A 15,942-nucleotide genomic window follows, 5' to 3' on the forward strand; every position below is an offset into this window, starting at 1 on the left:
CTCAAGGCCAAACCTCCTTATTCAGGGCTCACAGTGAGCTCTCCTGCAGGCCGGCGCTCACCGTTACTCTTTATCCTGTTCCCTGTTCTGTTGCCCCTCTGGCCCTCAGTTCACTCGGAACTTACCTTGGTTTGTTGTCTTCTCTCCAGAAGTGCAGGAACCTTGTCTTTCTGGTTCATTCTGGGGCCCAAGACAATACCTGCACAGTGCAGACACTCAGTAGACATTTGTTGGAGGAACGCGTGTTTGCAAGGCAGGAGCAGCACCTGAGGAGGAACTCACAGCTGTCATGTACCGAGTGCCTGCTGCACTTCCAGCTCTGTGACAGACACTGGCCAGTCGTAAGGAGGCAGGCTGCTCACATGGTGGTGGTTGCAAGGTTCCAAGAGCAGCTCCGGGCAAGCCCACCAAACAAGCACTTTTCAACTGCCCTGCTTGTATCGTGGTTGCTAATGTCCCATGGACCAAAGCGTGTCCCATGGCCAGCCCAGAATCAGTGTGGGGGAGGGTAGTACCAAAGGGTGTAGACAGAGAGAAAGGAATTTGTAGCCATTTTGTCATTGACAAAGGTTTTATGGTCCCCGATACGCATATGCGGAAATGGAAGCTCAAAGAACTATCGTCACTTGCCCAGGGATACTGTCTCAGGTCAGAGTTCAGACCCAGTTCTGCCTGAGCCCAGAATCCACAGGCTGCCTGAGCCCTCTGTACCCCGCGGCCAGCCTTGCTCGGTGTTCTGGATTGGAGTCCTCTGTCTTGTAGGGAGTGGGTTCCCCGTTTCAGCAGAGGCTGAGTGGCCACCTGCCTGGGCTGCTTGCGCCGACTAGTGTTCTAGAATTCCTTCCAGCCCCAGTCTTAGGTTTCGGACTTGGCCACCTCCCTGCCTACTCCCTTATACCTACACGGAATGTCTGAGGCTTTCTGTCTCAGTAGAACTTCCTGGGGGATGCCCTTCCTCTTTCAAGGTCTTCCAGACATCTCTCTGGCCAGTCCTGAGCCTTTGCCCTTCTCTTCCCAGCATGAAGTGATGGTGGGCTCTGCGGGGGAGGGGAGAGAGCATGGAACAGAGCGTCAGGACTGGGAGTCCTGGTGTCAGCCCTTCCTCTCGTCCACCGTGCGCTCTTCAGCAGGTCATGCCCCTCTCTGAGGCTGAGCCCTTTCATCATAACGATGGTATGATCAAACTAAAAATCTCCACGATTCTTTCCAAACGGATAATACCATAGTTGTAGAATTAATCTTTGTCTCTTGAAACAATGTCCATTGGCCTGGGTCCTTGCTGTGCCTGATCCTTTATCTTCCTATGTGAGAGACCAAAGAAAGACTTGGCTCAAAACTTGGTGTCACCAAGAGCTGCACAGGGACAGACCTTAGGGAACAGGTGTGGGGAGAAACAACCAGGAGGAGGATGGAGAGGGTGGGGGGGAATCTTGGACCCCAAGAGAGACCGAGGAGGAGGAAGAAGGAATAGAGGGAAGCTGATGGCAGGGTTAGAGCACATTCTTCTTTGGGGAAACAGGTGATGAGAAGATATTCAGGGACATCTTTCTCAGCCAAAAACCAGTTCATGTTGAGTAGTGGTCTGGGTCCCGGGCACTGGGGTCACACAGACCTGGCTGTGAATCCAGCCCCTCCACTTTGTAGCTACATGACTTGAAAGAAGTCATTTCACCACCTCCTGGAGCTTCCTCATCCATAAAACAGTGATGAGAATCTCCACTATGTTTATAACATTACTGTAAATGTTACAAGTGATAACAGTCAAAATGTGGCCAGCACGCTGTAAGCAACGGATAAATGGTAGAGATTTATTGTATCATAGTCACATTTTATATATTATCATGATGATGAACCTCGGTTTGTCTTTGACTGTTGTTCAGGTCCTGGCAGAGAGCTTGGTTTTAAGGGAAAAGAATGACTGGAGCTGGTGGCAGGGAGACAGAAGTGGCCGTTTCCTGATTCATTTGCACTCACTGAGTTTCTTTGGAACATCTGGCACCATTTCCTGTAGAGTCTGCATGGACGTGGTGTTTGTCACATCAGCAGCACGTTTCTGCTGAGAACCCTGAGTATTTTGTGTCTTTGTTCTCACTGTAAGCTCTTCACAGAGGTGGGAAGACAGGGCTGGACCAGACAGGGCTTGCTCCTGACAAAACTCAGACACAGAGTCCAGAACCGGGTCAGTGGGAGAATCCACAGCAGAAGCTGGCCTCTCTTCACACTCAGTCAGCCCTGCCTCCTATATCCCACTCCCTCTAGCAGCTCTGACATCTACACAGTAGAAATCATGCCTGCCCTTTACTCCCCAAATCTCAAAGGATTTGTACAAACAGCTCTCTCATCCAAGGGCAGAATCCTCCCATTTTGCAGACAATGAAACTGAGGTGCAGGTGGGATCATTCAAAATCCCAGGTTCTCAGAGCCCAGCAGAAACCAGGGCCCTTGTCGCAGAGGCCGAACACAGATTTCAGTGAAATCAAGCATTGTGGAGAATGTAGTGCCTCTTTCAAAACTGGCTGTGGTCAATTTGATTAACACGTGCTATAAAGTATGAGAAATGGAGGGCATTTTGCCCCAATGAATATCTTAATCCTCCTTAGTGAAAGGGGAAGACAATCCAGGCAATACCAATTCGCAGAATTACTGAGAGGAAACTGAAAGTCCATCAGGAAAGCCATTGACACAAGATAGCTGTGCCCATTTTCTTTTGTTTAGAAGCTTGGAAATGCATGGAGTCTATTTCCTGGTAATTGTCCGAATAAAGTGGGCATTCTGACCAGGAGACTGCTGAGTATGTACCTCTTGCTGGGTAGGGAAAAAAAATTGAAATAGGTTTTTGCTGTTTCTTAACCATAGATTTTATGTATCAGGCACTTCTAATGCTTATGGGGGAAAAAAACATTTTTATAGATTTCTCTTCAAATATTTCTGCAGAACCCTCTCGGTTGCGAGCACCTTTTGTTTTTTTCTCTGGGCTCTGTTTCTCCCCCCACTCTCCTTGGCTCAGCACCTCTTAGGTAGCCTTGCAGAACTGCCTGGTGCCCTGGAGCAAGAAGGGCTCTGAAAAATGAAGACACCATCACTCCAGACTCACTTTTGTCCTCAGCATTCACATAGTTTGTTGTTTTTTTTTTTATCCTTCCCTTTGCCAGACACCTAGTAGTATTTTCTTCTCACTGTCTTCAAAGTCCTGTCCAGATACCTGTCCACACACATTTGGTCCAGGTCCAAGAAACAAAACTGACCAGACATCTAAAGCCTTAATTCCTTCATCAGGAAAATGGGGGAAATGACAGATGGGGCACGGGGTTTGGGGGAGAATTCTGGGAAGTGTCTGGTGCATAGTAATTAGTAATTGTGGTTATTGTTACCCTTGTTTTTACGGCGTATTTTAATGCTTCTTGTAACTCATGGCCTCAGTTTGGCTAAGTCTCCTATGGCTGGTCCCTGCTTCAGAAGAGCAGTAGGGCTGCTCTCCACCTTTGCTGGGGGAGAAGGAGAGGTATTAGGAGTTTTCAGCTGGAAAGGGATCTTTACATCATTTAATGTATTTTTTCCTACCCACTGTTGAAAAGAGGGGTCTGAAAAGAAAAGGGGTTATAGTGGGATGTGACTCTCTTCATTATAACCCCTCAGGGTGGAAGCGTTCAAAGACTAGATGCAAAAAGGTGAGTGTTATTGTGCCCATTTTATAGATAAAGGAACTGAGGTTTGGTTATTGGCCCCCATCACACAGTGATTAACATTTAGAGCAGGGGTTTGGATTTGGAGCTGACCGAGCAACTGTGGTTGGGGATGGAGTCCCTCAGCCCCAGGCTGGCGGACAGTGCACGGATACACAGATGATGCCTGGACACGCAGACGATGCGCAGATTCGCGATGATGCCCGGATGATGCCCGCGCATGCGCGGATAGGTCATGTTTCCCATCTCTTGCAGGCTCCAGATGCTCGAGGCCATCTGCAAGCACTGGGAGGGGCCCATCAGCCTGGCCCTCTACCTGTCGGACGCCGAGGCCCAGCAGTTCCTCCGCTACGCACAGGGCTCTGAGGTGCTTATGGGCCGCCACAACGTGGCCTACCACATTGTGTACAAGGAGGGCCAGTTCTACCCCGTGAACCTGCTGCGCAACGTGGCCATGAAGCACGTGGGCACGCCCTACATGTTCCTGTCCGACATCGACTTCCTGCCCATGTACGGACTCTATGAGTACCTCAGGTGAGGACCCGCGGGGCGCAGGCGTGGGCAGTGCCGGGGCCAGAGCTCCCTTCAGGACCGTCGTCGAGTCCAACGCTCCCAGTATCAATGGGGCGGCTGAGACCCAGAGCGGGACCGGACCTGCCCCAGTCCACCCAGAGATACGGCCCCTGCCTGCCGGGTTTGGAGGGACCATTAGGCTATCAGCGGTCTGCATTTTTTGATGATCGGACTAAAAACCCCAGTGGGCCTCGTGAAATGTTCGTGGCAGAGCTCGGCCTAGGAAGCATCTCGTCTCCCAGTCTAATGCTTTTTCTGTAGCTTTTATGAGAACGTATCATCCCTCTTACAATTTTGGATCAGACAGCCTTCATCTAACCATTCTAGAAAGATCACTGCGTGTTCTGTAAAACAAATCAAAGTGGTGGTAATGGCTAACATTTATTGAAGTGCTCGCTGAGTGCCAGGCACAGTTGTGAATGTGTGACAAGTGGGATTTCATTCCCTCCCCTTGCAATCCCTGCCACGGGTACTATCATTTATCTTTATTTTCCCAACGGGAGATTGGGGGAGCGAGATGGGGAGCTGGTATTCTGGGGCTGCACACCTATTAAGGTGGGAGCTGGGGTCAGCCGGCCTGACTCTCTGTGACCCCTTCCCGCTCTACCCACGTGGAGGGGCAGGCATCCAGCTGCTGGAGAAAGCTCTCAGCTTGTGAAAGGCATAGAGGGCTGTGTGGGGAGTGGTATTCGTTATGGAATAACAACGTATCTGAACTGGAAGGGACTGTAGAATTCACCTAGCCCCAAAGTCCCCATGTGAGCAGACTACAGTCACAGGATGTAAGTGTTCAAAATTTGTTTTAATCCTTTATCACTGTCATTTGTCAGCATGAGTTATCTGTGCTCCCAAGTGAGTGCCTTCCTGATCCAGGTACCACGAGGGGTGGTTTGCATATATTTATTGTCCCACTGGATTCACACATCAGGCCCCAAAGGCGGGCATGGTTACCCTCCCCCTTTTATTGTGGTGAACAGGGAGGCTCAGAGAAGCAAAGCAGCCTGCTCAGGTGCACCTAGGCTGCTCCAGGATTTGAACCAGTGTCAGTCTGACCCCAGGTCTGCAGCCTGCCCTGCTTCATACTTGTCTGGCTGCTTTGGGGTCCCAAACAGAGCAGGATCTGAATTCTCTGTCTCCTGGTCTCTTGCCATCCCTGCTTCCTTCCCTCCGTGTATGTGTGTACCTGTCTGCCTGTCTCTGTCTTACTGTCTGTGTCACTCTTAAAAGAGCTTCCACAAGATTCTTTAAACCTTTGGTACTAAAGTCAGAGCTCGGGTGTGATATGAGCTCCCGCTCTCCAGAGCAGAGGAAGGCAGCCTGTGTTCTCTGTCCACCTTCTGAATCAGGTTTCCTTCCAGGGCTATTGTGGGATGTCATAGCATCCGTCTCTCCCCTCTAAGCAGGTGGAGTCCCTTCCAGCCAGTCTCTGTTAAGAACACCAGGTGACCGACCCCTAGGCAGCGTAACTCTCAGGGAGGATGGGAGGTGTCTTCCCAAAACGTACCGGCTGTGGTACAGAGCACCGTGAATCCCAACTCCTGACCCTTCAGGGACTCCAGGGATGGAGCTGTTCTCCAGCTCCAGCTGGGCCTTGGGATCCCAGTGTGTGGAGTGAGGGCACCCCCGTGTGGCCAGACAGCACTCTCAGCCCCTGATTCCTGTAAACGGTGAAACCTCAGCAGCTTGCGGGATGATGACAGGCTCTAGATGTGTTGGGCGGGGCTTCGAAGGGAACAGGTGGTGGGGCCGAGGGCTGCCCTCCACCGGCAAGAGAGAGGCTTTGGGAAGGGACCACAGCCCACCCTCCACCCTTCTGGGGCTCTTCTGCGGGAGCACCTGCGGAGACTTCCTTCCAGCTAGCCGAAGGTGAGCTGGCCCCACCTTAAAAGTCTGTGGCCTCTGCTGCCGCATCCAAAGCCTATTCTGTTATTTTGCCTCATGGGCCTCATGACTTGAAAAACGCTACAGGGCTTCCTAGGTGGCGCAGTGGTTGGGAGTCTGCCTGCCAATGCGGAGGACATGAGTTCGATCCCTGCTCCAGGAAGATCCCACATGCCGCGGAGCAACTAAGCCCGTGTGCCAAAAAAAAAAAAAAAAAAAAAAAAAAAAGCGTGGATATATGTATTTGTATAGCAGATTCACTTTGCTGTACACCTGAAACTAACACAACAGTATACCCCCCAAAAAAAAAGAAAAACGCTACACATGAACAGACCGCGTTTTATGTTGTCTTCCTGTGGTTTATTGATCAAAGACGTCAATAACTGCTCATCGTGACCTTACCCAATGTGAGATAACTGGTATTGCCCGTTAATTAGCATTTTCTTACTGCACAGTCACCTGAAGCTTGAGTTGGCCTTTAGCCACCTCATCACAGGACGAGGTGTGGTTCCCCTCACACATTTGGAAATAACGCAGATTGCCCCTAAAACCCCATTTCTCTCTTCACAGGCCCTCTGAGTCGAGTTGAGAATAACTGATCTTGTCCAGTGTCCTTTTAGTGCACGTGCGAAAACAGACCAGAGAAGCCAAGCAACTTCCCGTCTAGAGTGAAAAGATAGTGGGACTTTCTGGATTTTTTTTCTTCTCTATCCATGGTATCCATTCATTTAGTGAGTAACCATTTACAAGGGGCCCCCGTATCTGTGAATCCCAGAGCTTTAGACCAACAGGAATGACATTTGAGTAAAGATGCAGACTCTTTAGATACTGTGATGGGTGTGTCCTGTCCCAGGGTTATCAGCCTAATCTGGGGTGGAGGCAGTATGGGACAGGATGTCCTGGAGAGGTTAGATCTCAACGGAGGCCTGAGGCTGAGCTGGACTTCCCCAGGAGAGGGGGCCATGTTCTAGGTAGAGAGAGAGGTACATTCCAGAGAGGTGGGTGGAGAATAGCAAGAGATGATGTGACCAGAGATGTAAGCCAGGGTGGGTCCTGCAGGACTTCTTATCTTTATGAGGCAGGGGTGGGGCTGGGCAATGGAAAATCACTGAGAGAATGGCATGGAGGATCATTCTTTTTTAATTTTTATTGTATATTGGAGTATAGTTGATTAACAGTGTTGTGTTAGTTTTGGGTGTACAGCAAAATGATTCAGTCATACATGTACATGTATCTGTTCTTTTTCAAGTTCTTTTCCGATTTAGGTTATTATATAATAGAGTATTGAGCAGAGGTCCCTGTGCTATACAGTGGGTCCTTGTTGTTTATTTTTTTGCATATCAGAGTTATTTTTAATAAATACTCCATGATCATGAGAATATGAGGAAATATGCACTCTTATGCAGGGTTTACAGGAGTGTAAATACTAAAATCTTTCTTAAAGGTGATTTAATAATATATCGCATCAAGAGCCTTAAATTGATATCTACTCGTTAGCACAGAAATTCACTTTCAGCAACTTATCTTAAGGAAATTATTTAAAAGTGCAAAGATACATGATTAGGATGATTATCATTGTCTTTTTCCCCCTCAATTTCTAAACTTCCTGGAAATTCTGTACAATCGTCAATACCCTTTAAAATTTTTTAATTATGAAAAATTTGAAACAAGAAATTAGAAAAAATATTTTAATGAGCACCCATATTTACACCACCTCTCCAGATTCAATACTTTTTACTACTTTGCCTTATTTGTTTCATCTATTTCTTCCCTCTTTTCGTTTTTTGACTGCATACTTCACTTTTATTTATTTAAAAAATTTTTTTATTTTATATTAGCGCATAGCTGATTAACAATGTTGTGTTAGTTTCAGGTGTACAGCAGAGTGATTCAGTTACACATATATCTATTCTTTTTCAAATTCGTTTCCCATTGTGGTTATTACAGACTATTGAGCAGCGTTCCCTGTGCTATACAGTAGGTCCTTGTGAGTTATCTACTTTCAGTGTAGCTGTGTGTACATGTCAATCCCAAACTCCCAATCTAAGGAAGATCATTTTGCATGAGAGAAGGATCACAGTCCGTGGGACCAGAGAAGGTAAGTTAGGGGACTATTTGCGTTCGTTTTGGTGAGAGACGTTGGAGGCCCAGCCAAGGGATCAGAAGTAGCAGCAGAGACAGAAAGATGGACCAGAGAGATTCTACCGCTGAAATCAATAACTTGTCTGCAAAGGTGGCTGGGCTTTGGAAGGCAAGGCAGGGGACCTCTTTCAAATGTTGTCTCCTGAGAGTTCCTTTGCAAAAGCCTGTACCTAGAAGTCCTGCCTGCTTTGGCCTGTTTCTCATGCTGGCCCCCTCTTGGTCTGCGGTGCCCACATCCTTCTTGGACGGAGCAGCATATCATGGCATTAACTCTTGAGTGTATGGTGGACGGGCACCTGCTGGGACTCTGGTTCCAGCTTGCACAATGTGCCCTAAAAACTGTGTGACTTCCCAGTTCTTTTTTTTTTTTTTTTTTCAACCTGTTTCCTCATTGTGAAATGAAGAAATGGTCTTATATCAGGAGTCACAAACACAGATGCCCGCTGGGGCCAGGATCTTGGCCTAAAGAAGCCAAGGATGCTGAGTACGAGTCGCCAGGGAGACCGAAACCCCCATCTCAGGCAGCTGCCATCTGTGCATTCCAGTTGTGGAATTGTTGCTCTGAAGAGGGTAGAGGGCAGGGCTAAGGTCTTTCTATTTTTCAAGAGGAGCTAGAAATCTGGATTTTCATGTTTTAATGTTTAGTGTTGACAACTAATTTTTTAAAAAATTTAAGCACTGTTGAGTCAGACCAAACATGTCTTCAGGATGAATAGAACCTTCTCATCCCCACAGACCACCAGTTTGCGACCTCTGACCTTTTTAAAAAATTGTATGGGAGTATAGTTGATTTACAATGTTGTATTTCAGGTGTACAGCAAAGTGATTCAGTTATACATATATTTATTCTTTTAGATTCTTTTCTCATATAGGTTATCAGAGAGTATTAAGGAGAGTTCCCTGTGCTGTACAGTAGGTCCTTGCTGGTTCTCTATCCTGTATATAGTAGTGTGTGTGTAGTTCATCTCAAGCTCCTGATTTATCCCTCCCCCCACCTTCCCCCTTTCTTAGTTTTCGATATCTATAAGTCTGCTTCTGTTTTGTAAATAAGTTCATTTGTATCTTTCTTAAAAACTTAGATTCTGCATATGAGTGATATCATATGATATTTGTCTTTCTCTGCCTGACTTACTTCACTTAGTATGATCATCTCTAGGTCCACCCATGTGGCTGCACATGGCATTATTTCATTCTATTTTTTATGGCTGAGTAATATTCCATTGTATATATGTACCACATCTTCTTTATCCATTCTTCTGTCGATGGGCATTTAGGTTGCTTCCATGTCATGGCTATTGTAAATAGTGCTGCAGTGAACACTGTGGTACATGTTTCTTTCTGGATTATGGTTTTCTCATGGTATATGCCCAGGAGTGGGATTGCTGGACCATATGATAGTTCTATTTTAAGTTTTTTAAGGAACCCTCCATACTCTTCTCCACAGTGGCTGCACCAATTTACATTCCCACCAACAGTTGCAGGAGGGTTCCCTTTATTCCACACCCTCTCCAGCATTTATTGTTTGTAGACTTTTTGATGACTGGCTGTTCTGACTGGTGTGAGGTGATACCTCATTGTAGCTTTGATTTGCAATTTCTCTGATAATTAGTGATGTTGAGCATCTTTCCGTGTGTTTTGTGGCCATCTGTATGTCTTTGGAGAACTGTCTATTTCGATCTTCTGCCCATTTTTTTGATCACATTGTTTTTCTGACATAGAGCTGCATGAGCTGTTTGTAAATTTTGGAGATTAATCACTTGTCGGTATGACCTCTGACCTTGATCATTTCTAGGAACTAGAATTTTGAGAACTGGTAAGGAATACAGTTCTATCAGAAGTCCCAAATAAGTGTGCACTGTCCTTTTCATGGGAAGATAACCATATTGACTTGCCACAGGCTTAAGGAACATTTTTTTCCAGTGAGTGGGATAGATTTGTTTCTGATCCAAACACTACGAGTGTGTATGTTCGTGACCAGCGTTATAAAGCACTGGTTTGGGACAAGGTTAAGGGTGCATTTTGCTGTGGCAGCTGTGAGCCTCCCCAAGGCCCCTAGAGACTGACTTCTTCAGCGTGGATATCCAACAAAATACTCCACCCAAGCCCTGTTAAAATATTACAGCTAAAAACAATGACAGTTGCCATTCACGGAGCCCTTACCACGTGCCAGCAACCTGTCAGCTGCTCTGTACGTATTTCCTCTATTCTGCACACTTCTCTATAAGGTAAGTGTTATTACAGGTGACCAAACTGAGGGCCCAGAGAGGTTAAATCTTAGTGTCAGAGGAGGAAGGTGCCCCCCCGCCCCTGCCGCCACCACACACACACAGCCACACACACACAGCCACACACACAGCCACACACACAGCCACACACACACACAGCCACACACACACACAGCCACACACACACACACACACACACACACACACACACACACACACACACACACACACACACACACACACACACACACACACACACACACACACACACACACACACACACACACACACACACACACACACACACACACACACACCAGCCTGCTTATTAACGGAAGGGGCCAGATCCCTCTCAAAACTCAGGATACCGAGCAGGCTGATCAGACCCCAAACACTTACCCACATCACCCTTTCTGGGGGGCCTACTTGGTTACCAAAGAAAAGTTCAGCATCATAGCTCCCTGAGCAGTTGCTTAGCAACCAGCTAATATTACAGCAAAAACAAACAGATCAGTTGGAAAATACTGAAAGTGGGTATATGCATGGACATAGCTGCAGAGTTTCACTAAAATTGCTCTCCCACCCCTTCAGCTGTTTCTTCTAAACAAATGAGCATGGAGATGTGCAGCCTTCACTCCTCAGTTCAGAAATGTCAAGTGAAATTCAGCAGGTGTGGCGGATGTCACGCAGACCCGCCTTTGCAGCCAGGTTCGGCTGCGCTTATCAAGTACGTGACTCGGGGCGGCTCACTTCGTCTCCCCAATCCTCTGCTTCCTCAGTTAATAAAGGGGCGAATAAGAGCTGCTTGCGGGGTCTAGTAGGTGTTCAACAGGAGTTAATTTTCTGCGTTTTGGCCTATTCCTAGCACTCAGAATTGAACGTCTTTGCCAGGCCCCCACCCATAACCCTGACCGTTGCAAACTCAGCTGCCTTCAGTACAACCTGGTAACTTCATGTAATCATCTCAATTTTTTTTTTTTTTTATGAAAAGAGAAACTATATACTCATGGTCATTCATGCTAAAATCTATTTAGTGAGCACCTACTATGTGCCAGGTGGTGTGCTGCATGGTGACAGAGCTGTCCCCTGGATTCGCTCAGACCTGCATTTCTTTCAGCACTGAGCACTCCTTACTCAGCATTTACTGGACCTTGGAAAAGGTACTTAAACCTCAAACTTTCCACCTGTGAAGTGGGGATCATGTTATTTCTTCTCTCTTAAGGTTCTGGGAAGATTAAATGGAATAGTATTTGGAGAGCACATGCCTGGAATGTTCTACATTCCACAGATGTACATTGTGCATCTGCCTTGGCCAAGCTCTGTTCTAAGCACGGGGGCTGTTACAGTGCACAGGATAGGCCAGTTCCTGCCCTCATGGAGTTTACATTCTAGGAGGCACTCCAGCTGCAGGCACTGCTGCTGCTCTTATTATCAATACAGGTACAGAGATAAAAGATACAGGAGCTCAGACTCACAAGAGGATGACCCAGTGTGGGCGGGCAGGGAAGGCCTCAAAAATAGGTGATAGTTGAGTTCAGGCTTGAAGGACTAATGAATATAAAGGCATGAAATGTCTTGGCATGTTTGAGGAATGTTCCAGAATACCAGAAGCTTAGACAGCTCCATCAGCTGGGACTTAACCCCGTCCATGAGACTGGGGCCGGTTTCTTGCATCTTTCCCTAACCCAGCAGAATCCTCATCTTTGTTCAGTGCTTGAAGCTTTAAACCTCTGCTCTTGCTTTGCAAATATTGCCTCACTTTCTAGGGAACAAACGTGTCACATTGGTCGAGACTGTATCCTGAGAGTGTCCAGGAGTAACAAATTCCAGTTTTATTGTGTTCTCTGAAGGATGACGTGTAACCACCGTCCCCCATCACGTGTCCCCTGGCTATGAGGGTTGCACTGTGAACACTGGTTGAAAGAGGGCAGAAATGTATGTGAACAAGGCCAGGGACTGGCGGCATCATGCGAGGCCGGCTGGCTGGTTGATGAGGGACGTTACCAGGTGGCATTTCCTTGTGTTCGTTCATCATTTTGTTTCTACTATAACATTTAATGTTGATCGAACACATATTATAGGCCAAGCACTTTCGCATGTATTTTGTCATTTAACCTCATCACAGTTCATTTAACAGATGAGGACGCCTGGGTGAAATAACACGCCCACAGGCACAGCGTTGCTAAGCAGATATTTCACTTATCCTGGCCTTATCCAAAGGCATTCTGTGCTTAACCTGTTTTTTCTGTTTGCTTGTTTTTGTTTTTTTTGAAGTGTAGTTGATTTACAATGTTGTGTTAATTTCTGCTGTACAGCAAAGTGATTCAGTTATACATATATATTTACATTGTTTATATGGTTTTCCATTGTGGTTTATCACAGGATATTGAATATTAGTTCCCTGTGCTCTACAGTAGGACCTTGTAGTTTATCCATTCTATATATAACGGTTTGCATCTGCTAACCCCAAACTCCCACTCCATCCTTTCCCAACCCCCTGCTCCCTTGGCAACCGCAAGTGTATTTTCTACGTCTGTGAGTTTCTGTTTCGTAGATATGTTCATTTGTGTCGTATTTGAGATTCCATATATAAGTGATATCATACGGTATTTGTTTTTCTCTTTCTGGTTTACTTCACTGATATGATAATCTCTGTTTCCATCCATGTTGTTGCAAATGGCAGTATTTCATTCTTGTTTTATGACTGAATAGTATTCCATTGTATGTATGTACCACATCTTCTTTACCATTCACCTGTTGGTGGACATTTAGGTTATGTACATGTCTTGGCTGTTGGAAATACTGCTGCAGTGAACACAGGGGTGCACGTATATTATTGAAGTAGAGTTTTGTCTGGACGTTTGCCCAGGAGTGGGATTGCTGGATCATATGGTAAGTCTATTTTTATTTTTTGAGGAACCTCCACACTGTTTTCCATAGTGGCTGCACTAATTTACATTCTCACCAATGGTTGTAGAAAGGTTCCCTTTTCTCCACACCCTCTCCAGCATTTGTTGTTTGTAGACTTTTTGATGATGGCCATTTCTGACTGGTGTGAGGTGATACCTCATTATAGTCTTGAGTTGCATTTCTCTAATAATTAGCGATGCTGAGCATCTCTCCATGTGCCTGTTCGCCATCTTTATGTCTTCTTTGGAGAAATGTCTGTTTAGTTCTTCTCTGCATTTTTTTGGTTGGGTTGTTTGTTTTTTGTTGTTGTTGTTGAGTTGTATGAGCTGTTTGTATGTTTTGAAAACTAAGCCCTCGTAGGTCGCATTGTTTCCCAGTATTTTTCTCCCGTTCCATAGGTGTTTTTTTTTTTTTTCGTTTTGCTTACGGTTTCCTTTGCTATTGTGCTTAATCTGTTTATTGATCCAAATGCCTGATGGGCCCATCTCTACCGTCGTCATGATGGCCATGGTCATCCTCACAGGCTACAGGTATCAAGTGCGTTCTGTGTGTTGAAGAACTGTCTTAACCTCTGCACGAGATGATCTGTGCAAAACCCCATGGCCCAGGTCCTAATACGATCCCCATCTCAGCCAGGAGGAGACAGTGGCACAGAGACGTAACTTGCTGGAGAGTACGAGCAGGTGAGTGTCCCCGTAGGGCCGCCCCAGAGCCGCCCTCTGAACTGCAAAGCCCTCGAAGACGACCCCTCCAGTAACCTCCAGCTCACAGCTAAATGAGGGCAACACATAGAAATGTGTGTTGTTTGTATTGTTTTCCATTTTGGTTCATCACAGGACATTGAATGTAGTTCCGTGGGCTCTACAGTAGGACCATCCTGTGTATAACGGTTTGCATCTGCTAATCCCAAACTCCCCCTCCATCCCTCCCCAACCCCTTGCCCCCCTGGCACCCACAAGTCTGTTCTCTGTATGGTTGCTAGCCGTGACTGCTAACAGCAAACGGGGCAGTGGGGTAGATAGGAATGACTAGGGATGTTGAGAAGGACCCGAGATGCTGACTATATAGTCCCTGGCACAGAGCTGGGAGCAATCACTGATAGCTTTCTCTTTTATTCATTTGTCCCAAAAGCTTATTCTTAGCTTCTCTTTCCTTCCTGCCCCTCCTTGCCTGACAGCTTCTCCCTCTGCGCGTGTTAATGCCATCAATTCAGGAACCACCCAGTCTTGCTGGTCCTGGGGGCCCCCCTGGCTCTTAAAAGACTCTGCCCATCTTTGCCGCCATCTATGATGTGTCTGTCTTAGGGGTCCACTGCCTGTAGGCAGCTTTATCTCCCTCACTTGCAAGTCCTTGCTATTGTCCCCACACACCTCCTGGAAGCCTGTCTGCTGGGAACTCAGTTCCTAGGCCACTGTAATAGAATCTGAGCAAACCCCATTGCCTGGCCTCCTGATCAGGGGCGTGCTACAAGGCTTGGGACGGGTTGTGCCCAGGTCCGCCTCCACAGTTATCCGCGCAGATGATAAGCACAGCTTAGCTCTGCCCAGAGGTAGGCTGCTAAGTCCTGAGAAGTGTTATTCAGATGACTTCCCGTTGCTCTGGTTGGAAGCCACGATTCTATCTGGTACCCTTGAAGGTAGCCAATATAAGGGGTGTGGGGGCCAGCTGGGGACCAGGGGGCTTCTTAGAGCCACGCACGTACATGCACCTTTCTGTGCTTCTCACTGGTTGCTGGTATCTGTGGCCGCGTTAGCCCTGCTGCTCCTTACCATCTGCCAGCTTGCTCACTGGTTCTGTTTGCCCTGCGCCCACACAGTTCCAGGAATACGCTGAAATCAGAAAGATACAGGGGAATCGCAGATGCACGCCTCAGCCTCCTCTTCAAACAGGGATCACCCCAGCTGTGCCCGTGTACGGCTTGTGAGCCTTGCAGGAGGATATGAGGGCACAGGCAGCCTGAGGAAGGGAGAGGCACGTCTACCAGCATCCTCCGTGCACCTAGGGTTGTGCTAGGTGCTTGACGAATATTATCTTTTTTTTGCAGGGGGTGGGGGAGTGGTGCTCTAGTATGTGGGATCTTAGTTCTCCCACCAGGGATCAAACCCACGCCCCCTGCAGTGGAAGCACAGAGTGTTAACCGCTGGACTGCCAGGGAAGTCCCCAAATGTTATCTTTTTTTAAATCACAAATATTATCATTTTTAAATGCAAAAGATAAACTTGATCAAAAGTCCTGTGTATTTAAGTGGCAGAACTACAATTGCCACCCAGCTATGTTGTTTCCAGAGGGCCCTCTTCACAGGACCATCCGCTTTCTCACATAAGACAACTGCAGATTGATTTCTTCATTCCCTGCGTATCTATTGCATGCCTGCTGTGTGCCTGGCATGGTGCCAGAGCTAGAAACATAACTGTGAACAAGGCTTATCCTTGACCTCAAGCCTAGCAGAGCTGATAGGTACATAAGCAGGCAATCTGCATGTTATTACCACTGCCACCACCTGCCATCCCCAGTGAGCAAAAAAGTCC

The 15,942-nt window shown here is 47.0% G+C and overlaps 1 protein-coding gene across 1 annotated transcript in view; it reads left to right on the plus strand.

The window, feature by feature from the left end:
* LARGE1 (LARGE xylosyl- and glucuronyltransferase 1) overlaps positions 1-15,942 on the plus strand; it is a 558,406-nt gene that overhangs the window by 521,170 nt on the left and 21,294 nt on the right. Inside the window, exon 12 of the mRNA XM_057740821.1 lies at positions 3,939-4,217. Coding sequence (XP_057596804.1) covers positions 3,939-4,217 — 279 coding nt within the window. The remainder of the gene's footprint in view (positions 1-3,938; positions 4,218-15,942) is intronic.

This window comes from Hippopotamus amphibius, chromosome 7 (assembly GCF_030028045.1).
Source record: "Hippopotamus amphibius kiboko isolate mHipAmp2 chromosome 7, mHipAmp2.hap2, whole genome shotgun sequence".
Taxonomy (NCBI): domain Eukaryota; kingdom Metazoa; phylum Chordata; class Mammalia; order Artiodactyla; family Hippopotamidae; genus Hippopotamus; species Hippopotamus amphibius.